Source organism: Macrobrachium nipponense, chromosome 38, assembly GCF_015104395.2.
Source record: "Macrobrachium nipponense isolate FS-2020 chromosome 38, ASM1510439v2, whole genome shotgun sequence".
Taxonomy (NCBI): Eukaryota; Metazoa; Arthropoda; class Malacostraca; order Decapoda; family Palaemonidae; genus Macrobrachium; species Macrobrachium nipponense.
Genome location: NC_061098.1, coordinates 7,989,037 through 8,005,932, shown reverse-complemented (window position 1 = coordinate 8,005,932; position 16,896 = coordinate 7,989,037). Strand labels below are relative to the sequence as shown.

General features: G+C 40.2%; 1 protein-coding gene across 1 annotated transcript in view; it reads left to right on the top strand.

Annotated features, from left to right (window-relative positions):
- Nucleotides 1-16,896, top strand: part of LOC135209518 (synaptojanin-1-like) — a gene marked incomplete at its 3' end in the record, with an annotated part of 90,185 nt that overhangs the window by 30,967 nt on the left and 42,322 nt on the right. Inside the window, 9 exon segments of the mRNA XM_064242172.1 lie at nucleotides 1,015-1,122; nucleotides 1,125-1,171; nucleotides 1,492-1,697; nucleotides 5,831-5,991; nucleotides 6,335-6,482; nucleotides 6,861-7,003; nucleotides 9,689-9,826; nucleotides 10,520-10,609; nucleotides 10,612-10,717. Coding sequence (XP_064098242.1) covers nucleotides 1,015-1,122; nucleotides 1,125-1,171; nucleotides 1,492-1,697; nucleotides 5,831-5,991; nucleotides 6,335-6,482; nucleotides 6,861-7,003; nucleotides 9,689-9,826; nucleotides 10,520-10,609; nucleotides 10,612-10,717 — 1,147 coding nt within the window.

Sequence of the window (16,896 nt, the reverse complement as noted above, 5' to 3'; positions counted from 1 at the left end):
TCTTTCATTTTCTGATGTTGTAAGTGCAATTTGATTAATATTTGCCTCACCACCATTAATTAACTTTGACCGTAGCCCTTTTCACACATATCCTCAGTAGATGAAAAACATAGGCTGTAGTTGGCAGGTCAGCAAATGCATATGTATTTTAGGTCTCAGGTGACTATCTGTCTCACTGCCTGTGTATTTACTGACTGGTTCACAGATCACAGAGGTCCCAAGGCATTTGAACATCTTTAGGATTGCCTTTAGTCATAATTTCAGTTATTTAGTAATCAATCCTTCCTTTGTATAATTAACTAAAACCTTTGTATAACAACTAGTATTGGGCTGGGACTAGGTCATTTTATTAAAGTTTATGTAGCAAATTTTGTCTGTCATCAGCACAAGGACATCTTTTTTTCATTTTTCAGGATGTAATAGTAGTCTTATTTTATATTTTGCTTTAAACTCTGTGCCCAACATTACTTAGTGATAATTAGAAACTATTAGTAACCATAAAATACTGGAAATTTTTGTCAGTGGACCTTGCTGTAGGATATTAATATAGCAAGCAGTTGTATGAAAGACCTCTAATGTCTTTTTATGTTCCTTTTTTTATTATATATCATTATTCTATGTTAAGTTTTGATGAAGGTAGGATTTCTTTAATAAAACTGTATTGAAACCATTTTATAAATAATTGAAATTAAATGAAAAAGTTCTCTCTTTCTTTCTTAATACTAAGTATAAAACACAAACCCATTTAGGAAATCTTATAAAATTCTCCAGTCCTTATGGTTAGAGCTATAAGTTACTTAATGAAATTCCAGTTATATTGGTGAAACAAATCCTTAGGGCAGCTCATGAAAGCTGAGAGTAAGTGTATACTATTATTAAGCGTTATGTTTACATTGGAAGGGTAATAGCTAACTTATTATTCAAAACTCATCTGGTGTATATCCAAAAGGGATTATATGATACGAGGAGTCTGAAAAGATTATGAATACATATCCTTGTTTTGTTTTTCCGCAGCTTATTGATGGAGCACGTTCTGCAGCCAGAACTATCCAGAACAATTTGTTAGACAGCAGTAAACAGGAATCCATAGACATTCTGTTACATGGGAACCTATTATTGAATACTATCTAGCATCACTCTCAAGATCATTACTTCCACTAGCTACTCTATGGTAAGAAAAACAAAAAGTGTACATCTTACAACAGAAGAAACTTCGGCTATTTTTTTATTTGTTTATATTTAACAGTAGATGAGAGATATAGTAATGTTAGCCCTACTAAGAGAGGCTCTACTCTGCCCAGGTTGAGTGGATCATCTTCCTTTACTAATTTTTTACTATGTTTATGGTTATATTGAATTAGAGATTGTATGAAAGTAATTTCCATTTTTTAAGATGAGGTACAATTAAAGGTTGCAGCTAAATGAAAACTTAGGTGTTGGTAGTGATAAACAGCTTTAATTATTTGTGCTTGTTTTTCCTTCTTAGTGAAGGGTCATAGTTTAACATTTTCCAGCTCCCATAAATGTACTTCGTCATGTGTGTCAGAGGAGCGAGGAATATACTGCATCCATACCTCTGCGCGTTGCTGTCGGAACATACAATGTTAATGGAGGGAAACACTTCCGAAGTCTTGCGTATAAGCATCTCTCTTTGGATGACTGGTTGCTGGATTCAAAGAGAAATGCTGTCCAGAGCTGTAAGTTGTTGTCTGTATAAAATAATTTTGTACTAAGAGCTTTTTGTTGGTTTATATCCTAAATCATTTTAATTTACACCTAGAATGTTATGGAACTTTTTGTATACATTGTATTGTAGACAAATTAGGTACAGTGGTACATCGAGATACGAAAGGCTCAACTTACGAAAAACTTGAGATACGAAAGTAAATACGAAAACTTTTACGGCTCTACATACGAAAATTGCTCAAGATATGAATTGTTGTTTGCTGTTAAGGTCCGAGATTCGCCCGACCACCGATAACAATTTTGAAACTCGCGCGCCGCCACTGAGTAGATCTTCCCACCATCCTCCCGCTCTCCCATTGGTTCCTGAAGCTAGTCACCGCCATAAGATCCTGCTCTCTTATTAGTCAGCATCTCTCCCATGATCCCATCATGCATCGTACATAGCGGTGTTCTTTGTCAGCCATTGCTTCTCACCAGTGTTATGGTATGCACGCGGAATTCGTTCGTTCACATATACGATTTCGTTTGTTAACCCTTAAACGCCGACTGGACGTATTTTACGTCGACATTTTTTGTCTCTCGGGTGCCGACTGGACGTATTTTACGTCGACATACAAAAAGTTTTTTTTTAAAAATTCGCGAAAATACTTTTAGGCCTACCAGCCGAAAACTCTTGAATCAGCGCCTTGGGGATGCTGGGAGTTCACGGATCAAGGTGTTGTTTTGTTTACAATCGTTACGCAGGCGCGCAAGCGCGAATTTCTTTCTTGCCGCACTAAAAAGTATCTGTGACACATCTCTGAAATTATTTCGTCACTTTGACATAATTTTTGTACCATTTTAAATTAGCCGTTACATAGAGTATTATATATGAAAATGTGCGCATTTTTATGTAGAATACAAAAAAAAAATACTCATGATTGTAGCTTTTATCAGTTTTAAGATATTTTCATATAAATAACGATAAGTGCCAAAATTTCAACCTTCGGTCAACTTTGACTCTACCGAAATGGTCGAAAAACGCAATTTTAAGCTAAAACTCTTATATTTTAGTAATATTCAATCATTTAACTTAATTTTGCAACTAATTGGAAGTCTCTAGCACAATATTTCGATTTATGGTGAATTTATGAAAAAACTTTTTCCTTACGTCCATGCGGTAACTCTTCCGAAAATAATCATACATGCGATTGTGGTAATGTTTGCACCATTTTAAATTAGCCGTTACATAAAGTTTTATATATGAAAATGTGCGCATTTCATGCACAATACACTAAAAACAACCCATGGTTGTAGCTTTTATCAATTTTGAAATATTTTCATATAAAAAATGATAAGTGACAAATTTTCAACCTTCGGTCAATTTTGACTCTACCGAAATGGTCGCAAAAACGCAATTGTAAGCTAAAACGCCTATATTCTAGTAATATTCAAGCATTAACCTTCATTTTGCAACAAATTGGAAGTCTCTAGCACAATATTTCGATTTATGGTGAATTTATGAAAAAAATAACATTTTCTTTACGTCCGCGCGGTAACTCTTCCGAAAAAATCATACGTGCGATTGTGGTAATGTTTGCACCATTTTAAATTAGCGTTACATAACGTTTTATATATGAAAATGTGCGCAATTTCATGTATAATACAACAATAAATAGTTGAAGGTTGTAGCTATTCTCATTTTCGAAATATTTGCATATAAATCACGATAAATAGAAAAAAAAACCACGTTCGGTCAAATTTGACTCTACCGAAATGGGTTCGAAAAAACGCAATTGTAAGATAAAAACTCTTACAGTCTAGTAATATTCAGTCATTTATCTTCATCGTGAAAACAAATTTGAAGTCTCTAGCACAATATTTAAATTTATGGTGAATTTTTAAAAAAAAACTTTCCTTCCCTCCGCGCGCGGATTCTCCGCCACAAATCTCCGAAATGCGTAAGTCCCATTCTCGGAATATTTGCTCCGTTCCATATTAGGCATTTCATAGAGTTTTATATATGAACAAAATGTGCGCAATTTCATGTAGAATAAAACGAAAAATATTTGAAAGTTGTAGCTTTTCTTATTTCCGAAATAATTGCATATAAAAAAATATATATATAAAAAATTCGACATTCGGTCAACTTTAGCTCGTCAGATATGGTCGAAAACTGCATTTGTAAGCTAATATTCTTACAGTATAGTAATATTCAATCATTTGTCTTCATTCTGAAACATATTGGAAGTTCCTAGGACAATATTTAGATTTATGGTGAATTTTTGAAAAAAATATGTGTTTACGTAAGCGTGTTACGAATTCATGCATTATTTTGTGATAATATTTTCTCTGTGTTGCTTTTATCGTTTTACAATGTGTTATATATTAAAATGATTGCAATTTAGTGCACATTACAACGAAAAAAAAAGTAACTTGTTACCTTCAACCGTTTTGCGCACAGCGCGATTTGAATACAATTATATATGAAATTTCGTTTTTGCGCTATCATATATCGCATTATTTATATATGATAATGATAATTTTTTTCATTTCTGATGGTTGCATACTAAACTTCAAGCAATGACAAAAAAAGGAAGCCAAAAATGAACTCTTATCTTGAAAACTAAGCGCGCTGTGATTTTTTGAAAAAAATATTTTTTCCGCTTACGCGCTCACTCTCAAACCCCTCCGGCATACGGGAGTCATTTTTTTATTTACCGCTCCGGCGTTTAAGGGTTAACGTAAATTCGTGTTAGTGATTTCGTTGTACTACTTTATCGTGTTGTGTGAGAACTTAATTAGTATACTACATAACTTAATTACATACTGTATAGTCATTGGTCCCAAGAAAGTTGCTGAAGTTCACGGAAAGAAGAGAATGCTTTCTATGCAGAAAAAATGGAGTTAATAAAAAAGTATGAAGCTGGCATGTGGTTGAGTGGGATTGCTAAGGAATACGGCCGAAATCCGTTGACGATAGGCACCATCCTTAAGCAGAAGGAAGCCATCACGTTCCAAGGCTACACGTTCCAAGGCCGTGACTATTTTGTCCAACAAGAGGAGCCATGTGCATGATGAAATGGAGAGGCTGCTGCTTCTATGGGTTGAGGACAAAGAAATTGCTGGCGATACGATAACCGAGACGGCAATCTGCCAGAAGGCCAGCGCTATTTTCGGCAATTTGATTACCTAAGCTGAATACGACGGAGGAGAGGGGACATCGACGGTAACCCCAGAGTTCAAGGCTTCTCATGGGTGGTTTGAAAAATTCCGTAAACGGACTGGCATCCATTCGGTGGTGAAGAAATTTAAAATTTGTAAAATACAAAGTATAAAAAAGTAAAAAAATATGTAAAATTCAAAAAAAGGCAAAAAAAGAACAAAAAAATTTAATCAAAGTCTTTTGTAAAGTTAAGTGTTACAGTTTTGTTAATGTGTTTCGTAAAGTTTAGTTTATGTTTTCCTGGCATTTTTTGATGTGTTTCGTAAAGTTAAGTGTACGTATCTGCCGTTTGTCCTCCTCTGTCGCCACTTTTGGAGATAGCCTCACTCAAAAGGTAAGCCTCCACATTTTACCACATACGTATGTATGTACGTACAGTATTTCTTGTATACCATGTACACTAATACACTTTATTTACAGGTACTATGTAGTACATATTAGCAGTACATATCAAGTTAGGTATTGAATGGTCCAAATTGTTGTTATATTTCATTTTTTATAGGTCAATTTAGCTTTATTATGAAATTTACTGGGGTGTTTTTGGAGGGCTTGGAACGGATTAGCCATTTTACATGTAAAATGCAGTTCAAGATACGAAAAACTCATGATACGAAGGCCGCCTCGGAACGGATTAATTTCGTATCTCGAGGTACCACTGTACATTATAAAGCAACTGGAAATGTGAAGGAAAAAATTTATTAGTGTAGGTGTGAATCACATTCATAAATTATATTGTAAATCAGATCATTCCAAAACTTTTCCTATTACATATAGTATTTTATCATGTTTTTGTCAAGCAGAATAAAGTTCAGCTATGTTTACTGAAGAAATGAAAAGAAACCATATGGAATACTTTTTATTATGGGTATATTTTTGAATTTCAATTGCCTACTGTACTACGTATCGATATGTGCTGAAGTTTATTTTTCACCTCTGAAGCTTTAGTGGATACAACTCCTGAAGAGGAAGATAGAGACATTCGTCCGCCTGACGTCTTTGCAATTGGGTTTGAGGAGATTGTGGATTTGAATGCTACAAACATTGTCCAGAATACTCAGTGGTCAGAGAATGCAGCTTCTTGGGGAAAGGAACTACAAAAGGTAAGTACAGGCAGTCTCCGGGTTACGACGGCGGTTCTGTTCTTGAGAAGCGTTGTAAGCCAAAAATCGTCGTAAGCCGGAACATCATAAAAAATCCTAAGAAAACCTTACTTTCAATGCTTTGGGTGCATTGAAAACTATGTAAACTACATTCTTATTGCATTTTTCATCAAAAAAATCTTCAAATATTTTTTTGATGGGCTAGCCCCAAGTTTAACTACATAATAACGTTAATAGTAATCGTCTCCAAATTTTTTAAAAATCTCAAAGAGTTTTATATATATTGTTGTAGTTGCTCAGGTTTTAGTGTATTGTTTGAGAGAATTATTCATTTTTCTTGCAGGTCATCTCCAGAGATGAGAAATTTGTAATGGTTACTTGGTCACAACTGGTAGGAGTAGCGTTATTTGTGTACATAAATGAAAAACATGCTAATCATATTCGAGGAGTATCTGTAGAGAGTGTAAAAACAGGCATGCAAGGAGCTACAGGTGAGCAGGTTATATATTCTTTTAAGCCTTTTATTTATGATGTGTAAATTTAAGAATATTATCCTTGACCAAATTGAAATTGCTTTTCACTGGTAGGTTTGAAAATTAATCCAAGTAGGGGAAGTACATGACATTTTAGTTGTTGATAGTTATAAAGGACCTGTGCTTTGTGTACCAGTGCCCTATAAGTAACTAGCTGCAGCAATAACAGCAGAAGGTTTTGTCACTTTGTTATTTTTAGCATTTTACAATATTTTAGCCGTGCATTCTAACAGTAAGGAGTAAATTATATTCATTAATTTAAAAACATTTTTTTTATAACAAGGAACATTTTTTTTAAAGAGCTATCTTATATGTTGTAATTGTTTTGTTCTGCAGGAAACAAAGGTGGAGTTGGCATCAGATTAGTTGTCCGCAATACGTCGATGGCTTTTGTTTGCTCACATTTTGCTGCTGGTCAGAAAGTAAATGAAAGAAATAATGACTATGATAGTATTGCAAGAAAGCTTATATTTCCCCTTGTAAGTACCTTGAAGCTTTTTTTTTTTTTTTTTTGTGTGTTATGTGGCAAGGGTCGCAAGAATAAGAAAGTAAGAGGTGGGAATCTGATGTAAATATGAAAGCTTTGCAAGTCGCTGAGCAAAGAGTTTTGACTGCTTCTTAGGCTTGTATTACTCATATTTGTTTGAAGAATTTATTTCAAATTGTCATGGGACATACAAACGCAACAGATGGAGGTTGATACAGTATGAAAATATATGAGATTTTAAAAAGATATTGAAAGCGACGACTTTGGATAAAATGGCTAACTTTGATTTAAACCAAAACAGCATGAAAACAATATTATTTTGAAAAATTATTCAGATGTATTTGTAGATATCCTCATTGGTATGGGTTAACCCTTTAACGCCGATTGGACGTATTAAACGTTGATATAAATTGTCTGTTGGGTGCCGATTGGATGTATGGTACGTCGATATAAAAATGTTTTTTTAAAAATTCACGGAAAAATAGTTATAGGCCTACTAGGCAAAAACTTTTGAATCACGCGCCTTGGGGGATGCTGGGAGCTCATGGATCAAGGCGTTGTTTTGTTTACAATCGTTACCCAGGCGCGCAAGCGCGAATTTCTTTCTTCTCGCACTAAAAAGCATCAGCGACACATCTCAGAAATTATTTTGTCACTTTGACATAATTTTTGCACCATTTTATATTATCCGTTACATGGAGCATTATATATGAAAATGTGCGCAATTTCATGTAGAATACAACTAAAACCAACTCATGGTTGTAGCTTTTATCAGTTTTGAAATATTTTCATATAAATAACGATAAGTGCCAAAATTTCAACCATTGGTCAACTTTGACTCTACCGAAATGGTCAAAAAACGCAATTCTAAGCTAAAACTCTGACATTCTAGTAATATTCAATCATTTACCTTCATTTTGCAACAAATTGGAAGTCTGTAGCGCAATATTTCGATTTATGGTGAATTTATGAAAAAACTTTTCTTATGTCCACCCGGTATCTCTTCCGAAAAAATAATAAATTTTTTCGTCCGATTGTCGTAATGTTTGCACCATTTTAAATTAGCCGTTACATAAAGTTTTATATATGAAAATGTGTGCAATTTCATTTAGAATACAACTTAAAACAACCCATGGTTGTAGCTTTTATCAGTTTTGAAATATTTTCATATAAATAACGATAAGTGCCAAAATATCAACCTTCGGTCAACTTTGACTCGACCGAAATGGTAAAAAAATGCAATTGTAAGCTAAAACTCTTATATTCTAGTAATATTCAATCGTTTACCTTTATTTTGCAACCAATTGGAAGTCTCTAGCACAATATTTTCGATTTATGGTGAATTTATGAAAAAAAAACTTTTTCCTTACGTCCGCGTGATAACTTCGGAAAAAAATAAAAATTTTTTTGTCCGATTGTCGTAATGTTTGCACCATTTTAAATTAGCCGTTACATAAAGTTTTATATATAAAAATGTGTGCAATTTCATTTAAAATACAACTAAAAATAACCCATGATTGTAGCTGTTATCAGTTTTGAAATATTTTCATATAAATAACGATAAGTGCCAAAATATCAACCTTCGGTCAACTTTGACTCGACCGAAATGGTAAAAAACACAATTGTAGGCTAAAAATCTTATATTCTAGTAATATTCAATCATTTACCTTTATTTTGCAAGCAATTGGAAGTCTCTAGCACAATATTTCGATTTATGGTGAATTTATGAAAAAAAAACTTTTTCCTTACGTCCGTGTGATAACTTCGGAAAAAAAATCAAAAATTTTTTTTCGATTGTCGTAATGTTCGCACCATTTTAAATTAGCCGTTACATAAAGTTTTATATATAAAAATGTGTGCAATTTCATTTAAAATACAACTTAAAAATAACCCATGGTTGTAGCTTTTATCAATTTTGAAATATTTTCATATAAATAACGATAAGTTCCAAAATTTCAACCTTCGGTCAACTTTGACTCGACTGAAATGGTAAAAAAACACAATTGTAAACTAAAACTCTTAAATTCTAGTAATATTCAATCATTTGCCTTCATTTTGCAACAAATTGGAAGTCTCTAGCACAATATTTCGATTTATGGTGAATTTATGAAATAACACTTTCCTTACATCCGCGCGGTAACTCTTCCGAAAAAATAATAAATTTTTTCATCCGATTGTGGTAATGTTTGCACCATTTTAAATTAGCCGTTACATAAAGTTTTATATATGAAAATGTGTGCAATTCCATGTAGAATACAACAAAAAACAACCCATGGTTGTAGCTTTTACCAGTTGCATACTAAACTTCATGCAATGACAAAAAAAGGAGCCAAAAATGAACTTAATCTTGAAAACTAAGCGTGCTGTGATTTAAAAAAAAAAAAAAAAATTCCGCTTCAGCGCTCACTCGCGAACGCCGCCGGCATACGGGAGACGATTTTTAAAATACTGCTTCGTCGTTTAAGGGTTAATTGTATTTTGCAGCTTTGCTTTTCTTCCAAGTCTGAAACATTTGGTATAGAATTTTTAATAACAAACTGTATGGTGAAGTGGTGGTTATGGAGTCATTAACATATTCATATAGTACTAGGCTCATAAGGCTGGAGTTGTCATGTGTTCATATAAAAAAGTGGTATGTCATTATGGAGACTTTCACTCGGATATTATTTTTTTTCAGGGTGTTCCTCTTTGGGCTCATGACTATGTCTTCTGGTGTGGAGATTTTAACTATAGAATAAACCTTACACGTGAAGAAGTCTTAGATTATGTACAAAGAAGAGAATGGAATGTGTTGCTTCAATATGACCAACTAAAGGTAAGGATTTTTTAGAAGTTTTGGGTAAAAGATTATTTGTGGTAATATTTGAGCCCATGGTAATTATATTTGCATTCATCTGTTTTACTTACTTGTGAGTCAGATCTTTTCAGATCTTTATTACTGGTTCCTTGTTCAAATTAAATTTGTGCAAACACGAAATGACAAGGATAGGTTTTGTTAAGCACAAAATTAGTGACTAAGATACAGAACTGTGGAGAAATTTGTGATTTTGCCATTGCTTTATTTTTAGGAAACTGACCTCTGATGAATCTTAAAAGTGTGCTTAGGCATTGGGAACCACTTGTTAGTGTATCAGATCTCTCTCAGTAATCTTTCCAGTTGGTAATGTACTATCTATAGTGAACATTGCTTAGTGTATTGTAGGCAGTGCAAAATGCAGCCCCTTCCTGCAATATTTTTCCTCCAACCCATTAACTGGTTTCTTTGCTCTATCCCTTCTTAACTGCCATGCTTCCTTTTTTTTTTGTATGTTTACATATCTAAACACTATTTGGTTATGAGTATACATACACAGCTGCTTGATTTAGGGTATGCTTAGATGTTAAAGGATGGAAGGTTAGGCATGCCTCTTCACTCTAGGATTTGAGTAATGGATATGATGTAAAAAGGTATAAATCTTGTGATAAGATTTTTTTAAAACCATTTGTGTTATTTAATATTTTTTCTCAGATAAGCCATGGTGAAGGAAAATGTTTCAAAGGATTCTTGGAAGGAGATCTTACATTTGCACCAACATACAAATATGACCTGTTCATCTATGGAATTACGACACAAGTGAAAAGTCGCGTATACCGGCATGGACAGACAGAGTGTTGTTCTGGAGACGACAGTATGCAAAAGACAAGGATAATCCAAAATGGTCCCCTGGTAAGCCCATGAAATTTTACTGTGTGTCCATGATGCATAAACATATTACTTATTCAGTGTCTAGTGATTTGGCTTACCTGGTGGTAAAGGTATCAGGCCAAAAAGACACATTTGTTTTTTTAAAACTGCAGGCCTAGCACCTTTCCACCAACTACATATGGAATGAAACATAACAGTACCTAAAAATTAGTGCAATAGTTTAAAATTTTGCCATTTTATTTGCAGTAGGGCAGTGTGTTACTATTCCTCCTTTAAATTGGTGTTAGGGATGAAGTTTTTCCTTTAATAATGACTTCATCAATAAAAGTATAAAAAATTTTGCATCCTGTTGAACTTATGTAAATTTAATAAAGTAGTACATACCTAATATTTATGAGATATTGTAATGAAGTATTCTTATGGTAGGAAGCTGTTAACCTATAAGGATGTTTACAGTTCTACAGACATTTTCATTCTCTTTAATTTTATTACAAAGCTAGTTTGTTCCGACACGGCATACAAACCTTCGGTCCTTTTACAATAGGAAGGTACTAGCGGCAGCTGGATAGGTCGTAAGCTTTCGAACAAGGGGTTCGGTAGTTAACTGCTTGTCCGACAGGCGCGCGCGCGCGACTGGGAGGTAAACAAACCACTTTTGCTTTCGGCCTGCTGGCGTGTGGACGTGTATCATCGCTCTCTGCCCGCTTCATCGTCGTTGCTTTCGCATGGTTGTGTTTTTCTTTTTCTATTTATCTAGTGAAACTGAATTGTAAGTACAATCATTTCATATTTATTTCCATTGAATTCAATTGTGAATTAAAGGATCTTGGTTTCACCACGCCCTCCGATTACCCGAGTGCCGGGACTGAAGGGCGTAAGTGCGGGAATTCATTTTCCAAGAAATGATCCTCGTATTGTGTATGCTCGGTGCCGAGGGCGGGAGAGCGCTCGCTCCGAGCGTATATTTTGGTTGGAAATGTGTAGATGAAAATCGTAAGTAAGTGCTCTTTTCATTTATATTTTTTTGACCTGTATGCTCGTTGCCGAGCGAATGCGCTCGACACGAAAACTTATTCTGTATGGAAGTGGAATCGCAAGTACAGTATTCTTTTTCATTTTCATATATTTATTTTGATTGTAGCATACTCTTTTTGGATCAGTTTCCGAGCTTACCCGGAAATTGATCCTTTCCCCTTTTTATTTGAATGAAGTGAAATCGCAAGTGCAGTTCTTTTTCATTTTCATATTTTATTGAGATTGCATTGTTTACTTGGATCAATGTTTCCGCTATTTCCCGGGAATTGATCCTTCCCCTTTTTATTTGTATGAAGTGAAATTGCAAGCGCAGTATTCTTTTTCTTTTTCATTTTCATATCTATTTTGATTGCATCAATTCATTATGGATCAAGGTTTCCATTCATAATCGGGAATGGATCCCCTTTTACCCTTGCGCTCGGTACCGAGGGCGCAAATGCGCTCGAATCCGAGCCCTTATTCATTGTGAAGTGAATCGTAATGCAAGATTCTTTTTCATTTTATTCCTTTTTTATTATTGATTGCATCAATATTTATTTGGTTCAAGTTCTGCTCAGTCAGGGAATTGATCCTTATGCCCTGGCATTCGGGCCGAGGGGCACGATTGCTCTCGGGCTCTTATTATTATTGTTGGGTACATGGGTGCTGTGCGGGGGTGGGGAACGAGAACCCCCCCCCCCCCCCCCCCCCCCCCCCCCCCCCCCCCCCCCCCCCGCGCTCAGCTCCCACAGATGGCCTTCCCCTTGGGGGGGGGAGGTTATCTGCGTTCTTCTCCTGCGCCCGATCCGTCGAGCGCGGGAGGGCGCTCGGTGCCCGATGTACAATTGTATTCGGGGTCTTCCACTCGTTCGAGAGGGCTCACCCCCCCGCGCGAGGGGACTTCCCCCCCACTAATCGCTACTACTGTTATTTCCGCAGGTGCTACTGCCACGAGGGTGGACCTTGGTGAGGTATGGGCGTCCTTCCATTTGCAGGGCGTGCTAGTGTCCAGGGGCTGCGGTTCTATGTCTGGGCCTACTGCGGTCACCCATGGAGTGGTGACCACGCTCCAGGTGACGACGTCCCTCCTCACCTGGTGTACTCGCCTCACGTGGTAACAGTCTTGCCTACAGCCGCTGTGAAGTGCCGTTCGCCGTACCGAGAGGGGGGCGTGCCGCCGTCCGCTCGTGGTTGCCGCGCTGCGCGACCACACTTCCGCTGCCCTAGAGCTCGCCCCTGGACCTGCCGCCGGTACCAGGATGTTGCTGGCTGCTGCTCCACTTCCTGTGTTTCCGGTGCTGCCTGCCGTACCTGCCGATTCTGGGCTGACTGTCCATGCAGTTGCTGCGCTGGCTGTCCCTGCCGTTGCTGCGCTGGCTGTCCCTGCCGTTGCTGCGCTGGCTGTCCCTACCGATGCTGTGCTGGCTGTGCCTGCTGTTCCTGAGATGCCCATACCTGCTGACGTCGTCCCTGTTCGTGGTGGTACTACCCCAGACTTTGGTCTGTCTGTACAGGTGCGTCCGGGCCCTGTGGCTTCGGCTACAGCAGCCCCGGCTCCGCCCTGGATAGCAGATCTTACGTCTGTCCTGAGGAAGCTGACGAAGAAGAGGAGGAAGGTGTCGTCGTCGTCGTCTTCATCTTCTTCATCGTCGTCGGCTGCCGCCTCTTCCCCTTCGACTTCTAAGGCTTCACAGCCGAGGAAGAAGAAGGTTGCCTCCTCCCTCCTAAGAAGTCTCCCTCGGGAGCTTCTCGGGACCCGTCTCACCTCGGTGGGACGGGAGGGTTCCTTCCGCTGGTCCTCCTCCGCTCCTTCGGAGCGGGGCCCGTCTCTTCTTCTTCCGCAAGGAAGAAGACTACGGGGACCAGAGGGGTACCGGCTAACACCGGGGTACTTCCTCGCCTGGTGTCAGTGGTTCTGCCACTGCATCAGGGTCCGTCTCGGCCTCTCGTTCGCGGGTAGGTACCGAGTGTACGGTCGCCTACCAGCGACCGTTGCAGCCAGGAACCAGACCTCTGAGTCCGCTCAGCGTCAGGTTCACGGCACGGGGCGGAAGACTGGTGACAGCCGCTCACGCGACTCTCACCAGAACCTCAGCTCTCGCTCTCGCGGCGACCAGCTTGGTACCCCGGGGACGTGACGGTCCACGACCGGCCACGGGCTGAGGCTGGGAAGAGGTCCTCCCGTTCGCCGGTGCCAGCCACGGCTGGAACCAGCGATTGTGGACGTGCCGTAGGACGCACCGGTCTCACTGTGACAGTGGAGCCTGCAGGTCGCCTGACCGTCGCTCTCACAGAGAGCGATCGGGTACGGCAAACCAGCACCAGCTCTTCTGACACTCGAGATCGGGGCCGCTGTGCTCAGTCCAGCCGTTCTCCACAGCGAGACGGTTCGACCAGGCCTGCAGCTCGATTGCCACCGCGGGTTGACGATCGCCTGCAGCCCTCCAAGCCTGCTGGTTCTGCCAGCGAGCGAGGAGGGAGCGTCAGGTCTGCCTCCTCCCGTACCTTCAACCTCCTCGGGTTAACACCGGGAGGTAGCGAGGTATTGAGGAGTGATCGTGAGGGGTGCGCCCCTCATGATCCCACCACGACGCCCTACGTGCCAGCACGGTTCTTGGACCGGCCAGGACGTATGCGCAAGTGGATGGGAGAAGACCGAAGTGGAGAAGAGAGAGGGCTGTCGCTGTTTTGCCCCCTTCTTAGGAGGAAGGTTCTCGGAATATGCTCTTGTTCGAAGGGCTTAACGGTCCCACTCTGCAAGATGCTGTGACTTCCGAGATCCAGAGGAACTTTGCCGAGGTTATGGCGCTGATTCGTCAGCACAACGACCTCGGGGAAGGATCGCCGCTCCCACCAGAGTACAGAGCCACGTCTCGGCTCGAGTCGTTTTGGGGCCCGAGAGGGAACCCAAATCGACGGTGGGTCTGCCGCGATCGGAGACTTTGCCGACTGTGTTGAACCAGGTCTCCTCCTCGTCTCCGGACAAGAAGGCTCTCTCAGTTCTGGCCGGTCGAACAAGCTACTTCACCTCCTCTACTGCGACGAGTGGCGGTTTCTACGTGTCTTCGGACACCGTATTTGAATACTCCTTCGGTCCTCCTGAGGTTTCGACCTCGACGAGGACTGGAATGAGTCGGAGGACGGTATCGGCTCTCTCCTGTCAGGTGTCGATCAGCCCCACCCAGACGACGTTCACAGTGGCGGCAGACCCATTACCTACAGTATGAGTTCGTAACCCTCCTCGGGAAAACGTTTTCTCCTGACGATACGTTTTCCCCAGGCTCTGAGAGGCCATCGCCGTAAGGCGATGGCTGCTCCTTTTCTTCTCCAACTGCTAGTTCCGCTGGGAAGGCGAGCCAGTATCCAATTCCTCCCCCATTCCCTCTCTCCTTACGGCTACGAGGGAAAGGGGAGGGATCCTACAGAGATTTCTCTGTAAGATCCCCACGTTAGGGCTGCGCTACCGGGGGACCTTCGGGTCCTACCTGACGTAAGCCCCGGTCGTTGAGGAGGGATCCTGCCCCTTTCTCGATTTCTACGGGAATCGGGAGGATCACCAGCCGATATCGTTTGACGAATTCGGTGGGGGGGTTTCGCAGAGTGCTTAGAATTCTACGGAATTTCTAGCGCACTCAGAGTGTTCGAGTTTTTTGACGATCTCCAAACACTTAGGCGAGACCACGGTCCAAAGTGAGCGAGAATCCCCGATAATTGTTACACGATAATCGGGAATCTCGCTTATGCTCGAATTCCTGTAATTTCTAGCATTTGGAAGAAGACCTGCTGCTGAAAGAAGAGTATCTCACAGTAGGCGATTAACCTGGAATAGAGAAGAACGGACGGGTAACTTCCAGTTTGGCTTGAACTATCGTCTTCGGTATTCTGTTCACGATTGTAGCTTTCCTTTGGGAAAGACTTCTCCTTCACTCTCTTGACTGAGAACGAAGGCGGTCGATCTCCAATCCTTATTCTCATTCCTCGAGAGGAAAAGAATTTAGGATGGAGGTCGTGGTACAGAACCTACAAATATACTACGTATATTACCCTCGCGACATGATTCTTTTAACAGTTGAATTGTCCGGGGGGTAGGCGCATACCGTAGTTAACTCTACGGTTTGTGACCGAGACGAATTGTATCTTAATTGAACTGCAACTCGGGGTTGCCTGCAACCTCCCAGCACTTATCAGTTTCGATTTTAGATACTTGGTATTGTCATGACAACACCAAATCAGCTTTTGTATTTACCGGCAAATCCGTTTCGGTTAAATATAATGCTCGAGCGTATTCTTTATGCTCGATGGTTCTAGCCGAACGCATTCCTTCGTGGAATAATGGATTACCTGGCAACTCAGGATGACGAGTCACCGAGAGCTACTGCGTATTGAACTGCCTGATAGCGGCTCAGTATCAGCTAGGTCTCGGAGATGCACGGTCGGTTACGTCTCTCTCTCCCCTGGTTTGATTGACTACCGAACCGTATCTCTGCCCAACAATCATGGACTTAGGTCTCTGATTAACGGGGATTCTCGCAATAATGAAGGACCATCTACTGCTGTGACGCTCGATTTCATCGCCTTCGACATTGCGAGAATTTTCAACAGAGATATCTCTTGGACTCTTTCATCTTTCTGTTTACCGCACGGTAACAGAAGTCTGTACTAGTCACCCGCTACATCGCACCGCGATAATGCGAATGATTTTTGCAGACATCTGAGTTTGTCTTCAAAATATCTCGTATTCGTAGGTGTGCAATTATTCATTGCTCGCCCCGAATTAACAGTTGTTCCGATACGTAATACAAACCCTCGGTCCTTTAACAATAGGAAGGTAACTAGCGGCAGCTGGGACGGTCGTAAGCTTCGAACAAGGGGAGAACGGTAGTTAACTGCTTGTCCGATCGTGCGCGCGGGGTGAAGAATCACTTTTGCTTTCGGCCGCGGGTGTGAAGGACGTGTTCGTCATCGCTCTCTGCCCGCTTCATCGTCGTATGCTTTGTTTATATTGTGTTTTCTTGGTTTGTTTGACTTGAAAATGAAACTGTAAGTACACTGTTTTCATTTTCATTACTTAATTATGAATCAACATGGAGCTATCGCCGTAGAGACGGCGATTTCCGCTCTTTTCATGAATTGAACCCTTGAATTATGTCTCGGTGCCGAGGGCGGGCGCACTCGCGCCGAGTCAT